The sequence below is a fragment of the Hyperolius riggenbachi genome, chromosome 4 (genome assembly GCF_040937935.1).
Source record: "Hyperolius riggenbachi isolate aHypRig1 chromosome 4, aHypRig1.pri, whole genome shotgun sequence".
Taxonomy (NCBI): domain Eukaryota; kingdom Metazoa; phylum Chordata; class Amphibia; order Anura; family Hyperoliidae; genus Hyperolius; species Hyperolius riggenbachi.
The window spans coordinates 83670534-83686650 of record NC_090649.1 but is presented as its reverse complement, the minus strand read 5'-3'; the positions used below and the strand labels follow the sequence as shown (position 1 = coordinate 83686650).

The 16117-nt window shown below is 45.8% G+C and overlaps 1 protein-coding gene across 2 annotated transcripts in view; it reads right to left on the bottom strand.

Moving 5' to 3' along the window:
* The window catches only part of NT5C1B (5'-nucleotidase, cytosolic IB), a 65369-nt gene that overhangs the window by 44392 nt on the left and 4860 nt on the right, over positions 1-16117 (bottom strand). Inside the window, exons 2-3 of one of the 2 annotated variants that reach the window (XM_068279079.1) lie at positions 15301-15519; positions 10636-10803 (exon numbers count right to left, since the gene is read on the bottom strand). In XM_068279079.1, the coding sequence (XP_068135180.1) occupies positions 10636-10803; positions 15301-15432 (300 nt within the window). In that variant the 5' untranslated portion in view covers positions 15433-15519. Of the gene's footprint in view, positions 1-10635; positions 10804-15300; positions 15588-16117 lie in introns of those variants that run through there. The other variant, XM_068279078.1, reaches the window with a different exon arrangement.

Here is a 16117-nt window from a genome sequence, read left to right as displayed (position 1 = left end):
TGAGGACTGAGTTTACTTTACCAAAGGTTACTATATGACAGTTTGCTATAACAAGAGTCTCTCCTGTACATGTAAAGTACTTTCACAAGCTTTAGATTGCATTTCTCCCCATTCTGTGTATGTGAGGCTTCCACTGCTCACTACATCCCTTCTAGAGACCACAAACTGTAGAAATGCTGAAGAGATTAAAAAAGCAAGTGAAACGTGTGACTGCTGCAACTGAAAATGATGTAACCAGTAAGCAGGTCATTCAGGATTGCAAACAGGTCCTGACAATGAACTGAGAAATCCCTCACAGGGGGGTGCCATGTTTTTCTAGTAGTTCCTGGCATTGAGCAGTGGTAGATGGGAAACCCCACCATGCACTCCACCTACACAGCCACATCCGGTGTAATCTGCAGATGAAGCCATCTATCAGTAAACCACTTACAAACTCACGGCAGACATTTCGCAATGAAATGTGAAGAAAGGGTATAAGTAGATTGTTGACTATCTATAATTTAAAGGGGCACTATGGCAAAAAACTGTAACATTTAAAAAATGTGCAAACATAGACAAATAAGAAGTACATTTATTCCAGAGTAAAATGAGCCACAAATTACTTTCCTCCTATGTTGCTGTCATTTACAGTAGGTAGCAGAAATCTGACAGAAATGACAGGTTTTGGACTATTCCATCTCTTCATAGGGGATTCTCAGCAAAGTTTTTATTCTTTATAAAGATATTCCCTAAAAAGTATTTAAACAATGATGCTTGCCAGCTTCCCTGCTCGCTACACAATTTTTTGGCAGTTGGACAGATTAAACAATGATGCTGGCCAGCTTCCCTGCTCGCTACACAATTTTTTGGCAGTTGGACAGATTAAACAGTGATGCTGGCCAGCTTCCCTGCTCGCTACACAATTTTTTGGCAGTTGGACAGAGCAACTGACATTCACTAAATGCTTTTGAAAATAAATAAATCCCTGAGAATCTCCCCATGAAGAGATGGACTAGTCCAAAACCTGTCGCTTCTGTCAGCTTTCTACTACCTACTGTAAGTGACAGCAGCAACAGCTCATTTTACTGTGGAAAAAAACATGCTTCGTATTTGTTTATGTTTACACATATTTTAAAAATGTTCGCTATAGTGCCCCTTTAACTAACATGTCAGCTGTGGAATTAGAGCAAAACTGACAGGAGATCGTGCTCTGAGGAGAACCTGCTGCCTCCTATAAACTAAGCCCGTACCCACTGTGCAAATTTTCTGATGAATTATCCAACAACCGGTGGTTTTTTTTGAGCCATCGTTTCCACTATCTTGCGACATGGGTGCAGGCGTGCAATGGTGCAGGCGTGCGATTATGCAAACGACGCTTAGCGTAGTGCAGCGATAACGACCATCACAGCGGATCTTTAAGATCCCAGACGACTCCCATGCAAAGTACCGCCATCGCTTGAACTCTAGTTCATGCCCGTCGTGTGATGTTGCGTCTACCCGCCGCCAGGAAGATGGATAGAGGAGCGCTCATAGTCATGGGACATCGCTGGGATCCATCTTCCTGGGTCACAAGGTAAGTATTCCGCTTTAGCCACATACCACTAGATTTTTGCTCCCTGATATTCATCATTTACCAGGATTACCCACTTGCACCACCCATTATTGATCAGATCTCAGTAAAAATCTGATCGGTGATTGATTGGAAAACCGCTACTGGTAGCTTTGTACTGTGCAATGTAGTAGACAGCTTTGCAATCATCGATCCTGCTCACTTCATAGAGAAAAGAATGGATATTCCTGATTATAGTTTATTGGATATTGAATAAAAACTGATTGGCCTAGCTTTTTAACATATTATCATCCAACTTGAGGTTTTGCCCATTTTACCATTAAGCATCTAGTCTATTAAACACATTCAAAGCTGTTTACATGTGTTACATTAAATGTGGCTAATTTCTCTGCTGAGAATATAGCATGAGTACAGTGGCCCCAAACAAACCACTTCCTGTCCAGGCAGGAAGTAGTGTCAAACCAACTACTTCCTGTCCAGACAGGAAGTAGGGGAATCTCTTGAAGAGTGAGAAAAATTGCAGAAAATTAAACATCCTTATAGAGCAAGAATTCACCTTCACATGATTATTATGTCTTTTAGCACTTACACAGCACTTTACAGAGAACCTATTCATGTCACCGACTGTCCCTCAGAGAAGCTAACAATCTAATCCCTATCCTACCTAGTCTACTGTTCCAAGCAACTTGACAGTATGTTTTTAGGACGTGGAAAGAAATCGGAATTCCCAGAGAAAACACACGCAAACATGAGAAGAACATACAAACTCCATGTAGATAGTGTCTTGTTCAGAAACTGAGCCCCGGACTCTAGCATTCACATGAGTATAAAGTAATGCATCACCTTTGGACACTAAGTGAATACAAATTATTCCATTATGTCTGAACGCCACCCAGCCAGCAGGAGATTTTAGGTATGGTGGAAAAGTATTTAGATTTGGACAAAAGTTATGCTGCATTTGGAGGAGAAAAAGTATTTGGCGCTAGGGTGATATAATGGCTTTTAGGCAAGAGAGAGTCTGGAAAAGTGATCCATGGCGTTTATGTGTGCCCCAGATTTCTCTCACCTGCACTGCAACTTGTATCTGCCCCACTATTTTGTGTACCCCCTGAGACAGGTACTCAGGTGAGCAGATGGATCCACAACAGGAATTGGCCGTTTACCCTTAGAGGACTAATCATGTGACAACTAAAAGGCTAATCAAGCCAGTCTAATCTAGGGCCAATTTAGGGAGAAGCCAGTTTTTGGGACGTGAGAGGAAAACCAGAGTGCCCGGAGAAAATCAATGCAAATATGGGCATTGCATACAGACTCTGTGCAAATTGTGCCCTGGCTGGGTTCCGTGGACCTATCACTGCAAGGCAAGAGTGCTACACCACCATGCTGCCCTTGTAGAAGATTTGCCCTTGTCTCTATGGAGACATCTACAAGGACTGGTTAGCACTGCGGACATAATGCAGTTTTACCTATTACTGCCCTCCTTGAAGCTTGAGGTTATTGCTCAACATTAAACCACCCATTTACTGTGCAAGGCTGACGAGAAACAGTCTGCCTCAGGCCTACACAACGTTTAAGGCACATATGGAAAATGTTTATGTTAGCATGGGTTAATTTTTAACAGTGTGAGTGATTAGTTTAGTCAGAGCAGATAAGATCTGAAATGATGATGGTACAGTGGGTAGAAATGTTTTGCTTTTATTAAACCAATGAACTAAGGAGGCCTGACCACTGCTTCCATAACCTGTTTCTGCATGCACTGCAGCAGCCCTAAGTGAAACCCTGCATTGCTACGGTAATGCAGGGTTTCTGGGAAGTGTAGTTTGGCATGTATTCCTATCCCTACTTGGTGTGTCTCCTGAATGATCCACTGAAAGTGAGTTATACTTTATTACCGTATCAAGTATGTTTGGCTCATGAAAAAGGTAGTATGTAACTAGGCCACGTTAGTTGGTAGCAGCATAACTACAAACGATGGGACCCCCAGCAAAACTTTAATGAGTGCCCCCATTCCTGTGCTCCCGCCACCTCCATGTGGTGACCCCAGGGCTATAACATCCTTCCTATCCCCTATAAAATGTGTGGCCACTTCAACTCCTATCTCAGCTGCATAACTTTCCCCTCAGAATATACAGATACTACAGCAGAGTCCCTTTATAGGAAACTTCTAGGAACTTGGCCAAGTAGTTTACTATATCGGAAGATTACTATATCAGGATTTGTCATACATTGTATATTCATACAGGCGCATGGCCGGGACCTGGGGATTGACTTTACTATATCCAGGAGGTTTACCAGAGTTTACTATAACGAGATTGCACATCTTCATCTACCAAAGACAGTGAAGCCACCAAACCTTCGACAGTACTTCCAACTCCTAACATGCGCTGCAACCGTGCTACCTCGGCAAGCTGGACCACCATAACTTCCCCCTCAAATGACAAGCGTGGCCAATACAATTCCCCCTAGTAAGATGTATGGTCAGCCCTGCCCCCCACCCCTCCCCTTTCCAAACATAGAGCATGCAGCCAGCTTTCTCCTCCCCCAATATTACCTCTCCCAGCACCATAACCATTATCCACCCTGGATAATACCCTCCATCACCCACTCTCCGCCTTCTGGTCTCTGGACTTCCGGACTGTCATGTGATCTCGTGGAACATGCAGAAGACCAGGACAGAGCCAGAGAGCAGGTCGCTGCAGCAGAGGCGTACGGACAGCAGACTCGTCGCTGGAGGAGGTAAGATTCCAGCACCACCGCTGTACTTCTCTTTCCGATCTTGGCTGAGACAACTACTGGAAAGCACAATATTGATGCCCTCAGAGGCTGGAAGGGGGTAAAGAAGGGGGGGCCTCCTCCTCCTATCGGAATAACGAGGCTTGCTTAATGCACTGTTCCATAGAAACACACACGTTACAGGCATACAGCCTTTTGTGCATCAGGCCCATAGTTCCATAGCAGAGACAAACAATGAGCATTTTACGACATCATTTCGATTTGCATACAGCTTGGAATCGGCAGAAACTGCATTTGATGGGCCCATAAAAATCACAGATAATTTTGCATCAAGCTGGGGAAAAAAAAATAACACCTTATCAATCGTACCTACTTTTTAAAATGGACCTGAACTCTTGCACAGGACAGAAGGAAAATAGAGAAATGCACCCTGAATGTATATAGGGAGTTTAGCCTAATTTCCCCTCTTCTGTGACTAAGCTCAAGTTGCAATTTAGTGTACAAGATACAGAGGAGCCAAAAGAATAAAAGGTAATTAAATGAACTTAAAAAACCAACTGGTTAAACAGAGGAGGCAGCGGTGGTCTTACCCCCTCCAAAACGACAGAGGCAAGGACTGCGATTCAGACAGTCAACAATTTATTCGGAACTCCAAAAAACAATGCAACGCGTTTCACGGGCCATACATCCCGCTTCCTCAGGCAAAATACAGTAGGAGTCACAGCATCTGTATTATATCAGCGAGCTCGGCGCCTCTGCATAATACAGATGCTGTGACTCCTACTGTATTTTGCCTGAGGAAGCGGGATGTATGGCCCGTGAAACGCGTTGCATTGTTTTTTGGAGTTCCGAATAAATTGTTGACTGTCTGAATCGCAGTCCTTGCCTGTGTCTGTTTGGAGGGGGTAAGACCACCGCTGCCTCCTCTGTTTAACCAGTTGGTTTTTTAAGTTGATTTAATTACCTTTTATTCTTTTGGCGCCTCTGTATCTTGTACACTACATTGAGTCCACCCTGGGTGGAGGGTTGTTACCCTATTTTCCTGTCTACAGTGAGCGACTTTTTATTCCTGAGTGGGGTCAGGATTGTTCTCCCCACCTGCCTATACAGTGGTTGCCTATTGGTAACCCTGGTTTGTAAGTATAAATTTAACTTCTCATTTATTTTGTTGTCCCCAAGACGAATTACACTATTGGGGCTCTTGGTGTCCCTCTGCTTTATCAAGTTGCAATTTGATTCCTCCAGTGTTTCAGCTGACTGCCACAGCAGAGCAGCTAAGTGGTAAACACAGGATGTTAAACCTATGTCTGCTTCCAAAAAAGCAGGAAGTAGACACACAGATTTATTGCAGGATTTGTATCAGCTGTAACAAATAAATGTTTTTCTTTAACCACTTGACGACCTCAGTGGTAACCCTCCCTAAAGACCAGGCTCATGTTTGCATTGCTGGGCTGTGCAGGCTTTTCAGCCTTCTGCACAGCCCAGCTTAGGTGCCCAGCGATCGGACTCACCTCCTTTTTTTGTCCCTAAGCAGACATGCCTCCGGAGGGGTCCGATCGCTGCAGACTTTGTATATTTTTTTTTACTTGCCTCAACGAGGCTCTCTCTCTCCCCGTCCCCCTCCTTCCCTCCGTGAACTAGGATTGGATCACGGTGATCTGTCCCGTCAGAGGCCGGGGATCGCCGATCTGTACAGCGCTGCGGCCCTCAGCAGCGCTGTATGCTTGTAAACAAAGGGGATTTCTTTCCCCTTATGTTTACAAGCAGCCTGCTAGCCGTGATCGACGGCTAGCAGGCTATTCACGGAACTCCGTTCCGTTAAGCGGCAGGGAACGATCGCGCATGCGCGCGGCCGTTCCCTGGGAAACTGCAGCCCCAGGACTTGACGCCAATTGGCGTTAGGCGGTCCTAGGGCTGCCGCCGAGGTCACGCCCATTGGCGTGACGCGGTCGTATAGTAGTTAAAGGGACCCTGAACAGGTAAAACAAAAAGACAGAATTACACTTACCTGGAGTTTCCTCCAGCCCACCATAGGCCGCAAGGTCCACCAACTTGGCTCCTTCCCTGGTCCGGGCTCCGGTTACACGACGACTTCGGCCTGAAATCATCAGGTTTGCTTCCCGCTGAGGACGATAGCAGCATTACGCCAGCTAGCTACGCATCATCACGCCGGCCAGCGTTGAGAGTCCTGCTCATGCGTGGTTCAATCTTCCAGAACAGCGCCTGCGCAGGACTCTCACGTCGGCCGGCGTGATGATACGATTGTCTGCAGCGGGAAGCAGACCTGACAAATGCAGGCCGAAGTTGTCCTGTAGCCGGAGCTGGGACCGGCACCAGGGAAGGAGCCAGGAGGACCTCACTACCTGCGGTGGGCTGGAGGAAGCCCCAGGTAAGTCTAAATTCTGTTTTTATAACCTGCTCAGGGTCTCTTTAAAGGTTATTATGCCGTTCCTTATCTTTTAGAGCAGAAAAGAAGTCCTGAGTTCAGGTCTGCTTTAAGAAGGCAAACTTCTGTTTTGGTCTCTTTCAGCCCCTTACACGCTCCCAGGAGTTCTGCTTCACCATGAGCTTGCTTGGCAGTCTGGAAATCTACAGTTCAGTAATCAGACTGCAGAAGGCCGGCTGTGACCACAGTCCCTCACCAGCTCTATTGCTCCATACCATCCATATCAGCTTTGAGCCAGCCATTCCTGCTGCCGGCTGGTCCTACATGACCGAGCCACCAGAGGCAGGTCACTCTCAGGGCACCGCTGACTAATGAGCTCCGTGCTGACATTTTATGACAAATATAAGCTATGACTGAGAGGGGGGACCTGTCTCATTTCTATAGGTGTGTATACAGAAGAGCAGTGTGTGGCCATTTTACAGAGCTCTCTATAGCTGCTTCATTAATGTCACTGCTGTGATTAAGTGATCACTAAGTGAAGCAGTGTCCCATGGAGCCAGCATCCCCACGTCTGTTCTCTTCAGCCCAGGGACCGCCCCAGTTAAATGAATGTAGTTAGGACCACTGTGTGGGAGCTACAAAGGATCTGACATGAGCGCCTCATCTTTCTGTCTGTGCCATTGGCTCAGGGCTTGCCCAGAGGAACTTTCAGGGCTGGTGCACACCGAGCGGCTTTTTGGGCGTTTTCAGATCCACTTGCGGCTGCGGATCTGCTTGGTCAATGTATCTCAATGGGGTGGTGCACACCAGAGCGGCAGGCGTTTTGCAGAAACGAAAAATGCCTGGGTGAGGCATTTTTTGGATTGTGGATGCGTTTCTGCCTCAATGTTAAGTATAGGAAAAACGCAAACCGCTCTGAAAAACGGCAGTTCAGAGCGGTTTGCCAGGCGTTTTTGTTACAGTAGCTGTTCAGTAACAGCTTTACTGTAACAATACAGGAAATCTACTACACCAAAACCGCTAGACAAAAACGCAAAACGCTAGCTGAAAATCTACAGAAAAAGAAGAAAAAGCGTTTCAAAATCTGCTAGCATTTTGCGGATCTGCTAGCGGTTTTTGGTGTGCACCGGGCCTCACCGAGGATTTAACTTCATCCTAATCAGTAGCTGATACCCCTTTTACCACGTGAAATCTTTACCTTTTCTCAAATGGATCATCAGGGGGTCTGTATGGCTGATATTGTGGTGAAACCCCTCCCACAATGTGATGTCATGACCATGGTCCTGACAGTTTGCTGTCTGTGAACCTCGTTGCATTGTGGGAAATATAGCTGTTCCCAACTGCCAAGCCAGCAATATCTCCCTCTGTGCATGGAACTCTCAGTAACATTACGTACAGATCCCCTGGCAGAACTAAAGATGTCACCACCTGTGATAAATTAGATTTTACAATGGGGAAACACTGACTTCGATCAATAAATGAATATCGTGAACAATAAGCAATTTTACAAATTTTGTTATTTTCACTCCAGTTCCTACAGAGCTAATGAATTGCAGCGGGTGCAGAGCGGCGAGATCGGCAGTAACGCGTGATTCATTGCGATACTGAAGTCAGAGCCTGCTGGACGTAGATTCAAACTGCGTCGGTCCCGAACTAGTGAACTATGTTTGGTCTATTATTATTATTAATGTTATTTAGTATTTACAAGCTCACTGCACTGATCCATTCATTACACAGGGAAGAAGAATAGACATCGGTTGGAATGGCACAGACACATCATAGAGAATGCGGTGGACATCACTCTTGCTTTGCAGCGCTGGGTCCCACGTTTGAATTTGCATGGAGTTTGTATGTTCTCCCTGTGTTTGTGTGGGTTTTCTCCAGGCTCTTTGGTTTATTCTCAAATATATTCTGTATATTGGTGGAAGCCAATACAAAGCAAGCCTTCGGGGATTACAGCGTTAGTATGTGTTGATCCCCATCTGACTCCGATCCAGACAGGAAGTGATGCTCGCTTGCAAAGTGCACGGAAGCGGACCGCCCTCCTTTTTAAAACCCCTGCGTCTCCATAGACTTAATTGACTTACAGTCAGCCGCACGTTGCCGCAGAGGTTGCGCAGTGTATCCGTGCAGTAAATAGGTGCACCGCATACTGTATGAAAGCACACATAGGCTTTCATTAGCATAGCGGTAGGGTGCGGTAAAATGACCCACCGCACCAGTGTGAAAGGGCCCTCAAGCTATCTTCCCACGGCAAGATGTGTCAGGGATCTCCACCAACAAATGATCGTTCCCCGATCCATCCGGCCGAATCGACAAGCGTCGTGCGTGGCCGCCAAAATGTACAATCGCATATTGTTTACACAATCGCCGGGAACTACCGCAAAAACTGATGGTATTCGGCATGACCGTGTGACCGTGGCCTAAGGCTCGGTTCACATATAAATCTTCTGTGCTTTCTGGTCCAGTCCTGTCCAGTTAATTTTGCATCAGTTTTCTATCAGTTTTCCCTAACTGGACTGGAACGGTACCACTTTTATGTGTGAACACAGCCATAATAACACATACAAAACTGATGCAAGACTGACAGGACAGGACTGGACCGGAAATATACAGATTTATGTGTGAACCAAGCAATACAAAACTCAACTGTCAAAAGCTTGTAGTACTGGGCACCTTTTATGTGTGAACCCAGCCTTACATGGGTTGAAAGAAATTCTATACAAAAGCAAAGGATGAACACTTTCAGACACACCTAAGTCAAAGCCATTGCTGTAACTGTCATCAGCAGTAGCTCTGGTGCCTGCAGCCTGGGTTAGAGCAGCAATATGAGTGTTATCTCCTCAGCAGGAATGTGGTCTGGACAGGGATGGGAAAGGCCTGCAGGCAGTGTTACTGTGCTATGTGTGGTATGCCAGAGAAGTGTGCAATACAGGGGATGCCTGCAGCACTGATGCTAGTCATTACAGGAACTCAGCAACACTGGATGGACTGAGCGAGATTATGAGAGAACCAGAACCGACAGAGCTGGAGAACTTCTATACAAATGATACTTTGTGTTTTATTTACAGGAGAAGCAGAACTAAAAGAATGACTGTAGCACCTTCCCTTCAGGTGTAATCATTAGATGTAAAGCAAACCTGTAGCTAAACTGACATGATGAATTGTATTTGTAGATTCATCCTAAATAGAACTTCCCTTTAAAGGAAACCTGTAATAAGTTTAAGAAAAAAAGCGTTTTATTTACCTGGGGCTTCTGCCAGCCCCCTGCAGCCGCCCTGTGCCCGCGCAGTCACGTACTCCAGCCCCCTGCCACAGCTCACTTTTGGTGACTGAACCTGTCACCGGCCACTGCCACTCGTGTCCTTGTTCCTGCTTATGTTGCTGGGAGCGTCCTCCGCAGGCACAGTACAAAGTTTTCTCGTACTGCGTCTGCGCAAGATGCTCCCGGCGATGAAAGCACAAATGAGGGCACGTATGGCCAGGACTACGCAGGCGCAGTGGACGCCGACTCGCAAGTCAGCAGGGAACTGGAGGATCGTTCTGTGATGGAGCAGGCACAGGGCGGCTGGCAGAAGCCCCAGGTAAGTGAACTTGTTACAGGTTTCCTTTAAAATGTTCCCCTGAGCTGAGGCTCGGGTACAAATTGAGATACTTACCTAAAAAGAGGGAAGCCTCAGGATCCTATTGAGGCTTTCCTCTGTGCTCTGGTGTCCTCCATCGCTGAGTGTGGCCCTCCGAAAGGTTAGTGAAAATGCACTGTCTTCTTGTAGCGAGGCCGCGCAGAAGACGGCTGGCTAAAATATCGATGAATAGTATTACCCTATTGTCAGTCATTGAGGAACATACATCGTGTAGCATCCGAACAGCTGATTCTCATTTGCATGAATGGACATCACTGGTTAAATCTGATTGGCTGCTTTGGTAATTTCACATGACAGACAGGTAAATGGGCGGGATAATGTACCTTCACAAAGGGAAACGCAGGCCCAGGCTTCAGCGGGATCTCCTCATTCTCCTGCTGATACAGGACATATTTCTCCACTCCTTCCTCTTCGTACATCTTCCTGTCGTCCACCATGTTAAACAGGACTCTGGATGACACAGCGAGGGTGATCGCATTCTGCGGCTTGGGCTGTGGAGACACACAACCATTATCACACTCTATTTATACCACAGTGCAAATGCAATGGTGTTCTCAAGAACCCCTGAAGTAAGAAAACATGTTGTGGAACAAACTTCTGCCTCGTTCACCTCATGACACGCTTCTGTGCACATTTGGAAGTGCGCATGATGTGCGACACACGGAAGAAGGACATAGACAGCCCTTCTGATGTTCATAATAGGCACTATGCAGCAGTGCGATGCGCTATGATGCGCTTGCGTACTGCTGCATGTGTTCTGTCCGCAAGAATAGTGCTGACCCATTCACTGTAACGAATGGGATCAGCAGCGTACGCGTTGCGGTCCAATCGCTCAGATGTGGAAGATTACCAAGCCAAGGCGCCCTCGCACCACACGGTCCGTAGATAAGGTTATCTGTTCTGTACTGACCTGAGGAAGCGGGCTGGGCACCTTGAAACACGTGGTCTACAGTATAACCATTTTTAATAAAGACTCCTTTTCCACCCATGTGAGTCCTCATTGGAGGTAAGAGACCTCCTTTATTATTTTTATATGCAAGTCATCACAACTATTTTTTAGGCACCTCCCCCAACATTGACCCAAAGATGCCTTATGGTGGGCTAGATTCCCTGACCTACTTCGTGATGCTTGTTGTCTTCAGTGTCCACCCTCCCACCCCATTCTTTCATAAGTTCAACAAGATTCCCATTGTGCTAGTAGCCATTGTGCCAGTAGTACCCACTATGCAATTTCACCGAGGACCAGGAATTTTTTGAGGGACGAGCAATGGTTTCTGCGATCTCGCAATGTGGGTATAGGCACGCGATTACGCGAATGGTGTCTGGCGACACATGCCGACAATGACCGTTACGGCAGATACGATTTTTAAGATCTTTGACGACTCCCGTACAAAGTACCACGATTGCTTGAACTCTCTTGTGTGCGTATACCCGCTGGCAGGAAGATGGATCAGGGAACGCCTTCATTGTGGGACGTCGCTGGGATCCATCTTCCTGCATTGGCCTCAATTCACTAAGCTTTATCAAACACTTTATCGAACGTTTGATAATTTACCTCATGAGTAAAATCTAATTTTGAATTAACTAAGGTGTTATAGATTTATTGAATGTTTTATCGATAAAACATTCAATAAATCTATAACACCTTAGTGAATTCAAAATTAGATTTTACTCATGAGGTAAATTATCAAACATTCGATAAAGTGTTCGGTAAAGCTTAGTGAAGGCCATTGTGAGGTGAGTATTCAGCTTAAAACTAAAACTTAAAAACAAGCGGTGGCAGGGTTACCCCTTATGCTGGCCACACACTGATATATTGATCTGGCAGATATTTGGCAGAATTTACTGACAGCAGAAGAATGAGGTGCCACTTTTTTTTTCGGAGCACCTTCAAAGAAAATTAGAAAAAAACAAAAACATTAGTTAGTGTGTGGGCAGCATGAACAGAATCCCCTACTCTCACTTACAGATTCCACAAATGGGATATTCATTTATTTAAAGGAGAACTCCACCCAGTGCTACCAGGCAGGGTAGGTGGAGCTACGTGTTTCATACATACCACCGGTGGCTGTCACTGGAACAACTTGCTTGCAGAGGCAGTCCCTTGACCATTCCTCCAACCCGTGGCAGCCGCTATGTCCCTCGCTGCAGCTCCGCACTCAGCTGTTGGCTCTTGGTCCCCTCCGCTGCAGAGGATGACCTCGCCAGGTCGTCCTCTACTGCGCCTGCGCGAGTGCCGCTGTCAATCACTCGCACGTGATGTGGAGTGTACTGCGCAGGTGCTGTAGTTCAGCGGTACATTCCATACCATGGGCTCGATTCACAAAGCGGTGATAACCCAGTTAAAGACTTTAGGCGTGATAACCATTTTTATCATGCCTAAACTCAGTTTAGGCATGATAAGTTTAGGCATGATGAGTTTAGATCGCATGCAAAGTCCCGCACGCAAAGCAGCGCCATTAAACTCTATGCAAAGTGCACCAGACTTTGCTAGCGCAAAACTTTTGATCAGCTGTGCACTGCGGTGCTAACCCAGTTGGTGCTTAAACTTATCACGCCTAAAAACTTATCATGCCTAAACTTATCACACCTAAACTTATCATGCCTAAACAGAGTTTAGGCGCGATAAAGGGCTTTTCATCACGGTGCTAACTGTTAGCACCGCTTTGTGAATCAGGCCCCATGTGCGAGTGATTGACAGCAGTGCTCGCACAGGCGCAGTAGAGGACAACCTGGCAGCGGAGGGGACCGGGAGACAGCAGCTGAGTGCAGAGCTACGGCAAGGGGCATAGCGGCTGCTGGGGGCTGGAAGAAGTCCCGGGTAAGTAAAGGTCTTTTTTTTTTCAGCTGCTTGGACCTTCCCTTTAAAGGACCACTATAGCGAAAAAAATAAGCAGTCAAAATCTGACAGAAACCACAGGTTTTGGACTAGTCCATTTCCTCATGGGGAGTCTCGGTGTTTTCAAAAGCATTTAGTGAATGGCAGATGCTAATTCTAACTGCCACAATAGTAAGATACCAGCCAGCTTCCCTAATCACTTGCAAACTATTTTTGCAGTTACACCTTGCAAGTGCTGTTCAGGAAATGCTGTTGAAAACAAAGAAACCATGAGAATCCCCTATGAGGAGATGAACTAGTCCAAAACCTTTAAGTTCTCTCAGATTTAAGCTGCTTACTGTTTTTCACTGGAGTGGTCCTTAAACAAACAAAACACATACCTGAACTCACCTCTATCCACCCTGTCAAATCGCATACAGTGAGGCATACGATACAATGGAAGTATGCCTCACTGCCACTGTAAACGCACACCTTAGCCTATAAATGTGCATGCGCTGCATGCTGTGTGTTATCCTGGCGGAACTCATGATAGCTCCATAGAAATATCCTGGCATTGCAATGATTTCTTCCGTTGCTCTTTCACTATTTGGTGTCTTTGAATTTTCTATCCTTTTTTGTTTATCTAGTTATATTTGTCGCTGTAATTACTATATCTACCAATTCTGTATGGTGTACCAACTTCTAGATTTCGTGAATACAATTATTACATACCCCACATTTGTTCTTAGGCCTTGTTCATAGCATGACGTGCAGATGGCCATGAACGTAACGCATATGATCGCACTGCCATTCCATACATTGCGTAGCTGATCCCATTCACTGTAGCGAATGGGTCAGCCGTGCGTTTTGCCCCAAAAAAATGCCTGCAGCAGTGCGATCGCACATCACACTGCAATGCATGTAAGGTGAACATCAGACAGTGCAATCTTTGCACTTCTGATGTTTGTGCGTGTCTGCTTCCATACGCATTGCCGAAATACGGACAGCGTTGCGTGTAATGGGAACGAGGCCTCTGTACAGCGCCTCAAAATACGTTGGTGCTTTATAAAAAGGTGCCCATTGGTGGTACAATATTTTCATCAGATGCGATCTTTTGACGCACTTTTTACGATCGTGAGTAATGGGAAGGTAATTCTTGATTGTTCCCATAAATAGGCCAATTAGGGCATATACTCTCCAGATTATGTACCTAAATTCCAACTTTTGGATCAAATACATCTTCTGTTCCAACTGACCAAAGCATCATTTTACATACGCACCCCGTGCAGTTTTCTGTACAGTTTGATCATAAAAAGTGCACCGAAAGATTACATCTTATAAAAAAATTGTGGTCATTAAAACGGATCAATATTTTCATCTGATGCGGTCTTTTGATGCAGTATTTACAATCGAATTGTACAGAAAACAGCACAGTGTTTGGTAAAAAGTGATGTGAAACGATTCTTTGGTCAATTGGCACAAAAAATTCCTTTAATCCGCAAGCTGGATTTAAAAATCATATCTGAAAAGAGAAAATGCCCTAAATGACCTGTGTATGGGAAACAATCGAGAATGACCTTCCGATGACTTTTGACCATAAAAAGTGCAGTGAAAGATCGCATGAAAAACATTGTACTGTTAGTGGGCACCTTAAGTTAGTGGGCACAACACCAGATGCAAGTGCATCACCAGGCAGCATCTGCATCTTAGTTTAGACTACAATGGCTATATGATGATCTACCCCATGTTTTTTGCTTACTTTGTACAGCGCCACGGAATATGTTGGCGCTTTATAAATAAAGAATAAGGGCTCTTTCACACTACAGGCAGCGGTAAAAGGCTAAAACGCTGCGTTTTGGCTGCTGGCGTTTTTAAGGCGCTTTTAAGGCGTTTAACGCCAATACATTAGTATCAATTGTAATGAGAAACGCCGCGGTCAGCCCTAAAAAAGCTCCTGGGAGCGTTGAAACGCAACGCTCCAAAACGCAGCGTTAGATGTGAAAGGTAAAATGAAAGTCTATGGACTTTCATTTTACCTAGGAAAACGCCAACTTCGGCCGTGGCGTTAAAACACTGAAAAAGCCCTCTGGTGTGAAAGGGCCCTAATAAAATGATTTAATTCTTTAGCGATTGGTTCTCCCTTAATGTACAATTACCTGGCTATACTTACCAGCTTGGGTTTTTTCTTGGGGGCGATGCTGTCGTAGAAAGCCTTGGCTGCGCTGGTGTCCTGATGGGCACCTCCATTCTCCACCTGGGGGGCAGCACTGCTGGGTGCAGGGGTATCTTTGGTGGCACTCATGCTGGGGCAGTTCTCTCAGTTGTTGTTGGTGAGGAGTGAGATCAGCAGAGGAGGCAGCAGACCTGCACTGTGCTCAGCGGTCAGGCCCTGTGAAAAGTGAAGGAAAAGTTTTCAGTAGCTGCTAGAAGTTCAGGGAGATGCTACAGAAAGATGACACTTCCGCATCAGGCAGACAGGAGCTGGGAGATGAACCAACGCCCTCCGCCTATGACTCACCAGGAGGGAGTGCTCTGCGCTGACCTGTGTGTGACAACTCTATGGAGGCCTCCTACAGCAAGCCTGGCACTGGGGGCGGGACTCTGCTAACTTCTGCAGCCAATCACAGAGGAGGAATGCAGAGAGGATGGGAGGGGGGGGGGACGCAGAGTTTCACTCTCGCATCCTGCCCTACCTACATACTGCTTCTCTCTGCTGAGATGCTGGAAATAACTTTATTATTGTGATTATGCAGTTATGCAGCACTGACTGACACAAAGTTTGCCACGTGCTTCACACAGTGAATTGTGGAGTTCTTATCAAAAACTTCTGTTCCATTGGCCTCAATTCACTAAGCTTTATCAAACACTTTATCAAACGTTTGATAATTTATCTCATGGGTAAAATCTAATTTTGAATTCACTAAGGTGTTATATATCTATCTAATGTTTTATCGATAAAACGTTCATTAAGCAGGGAACACACTACA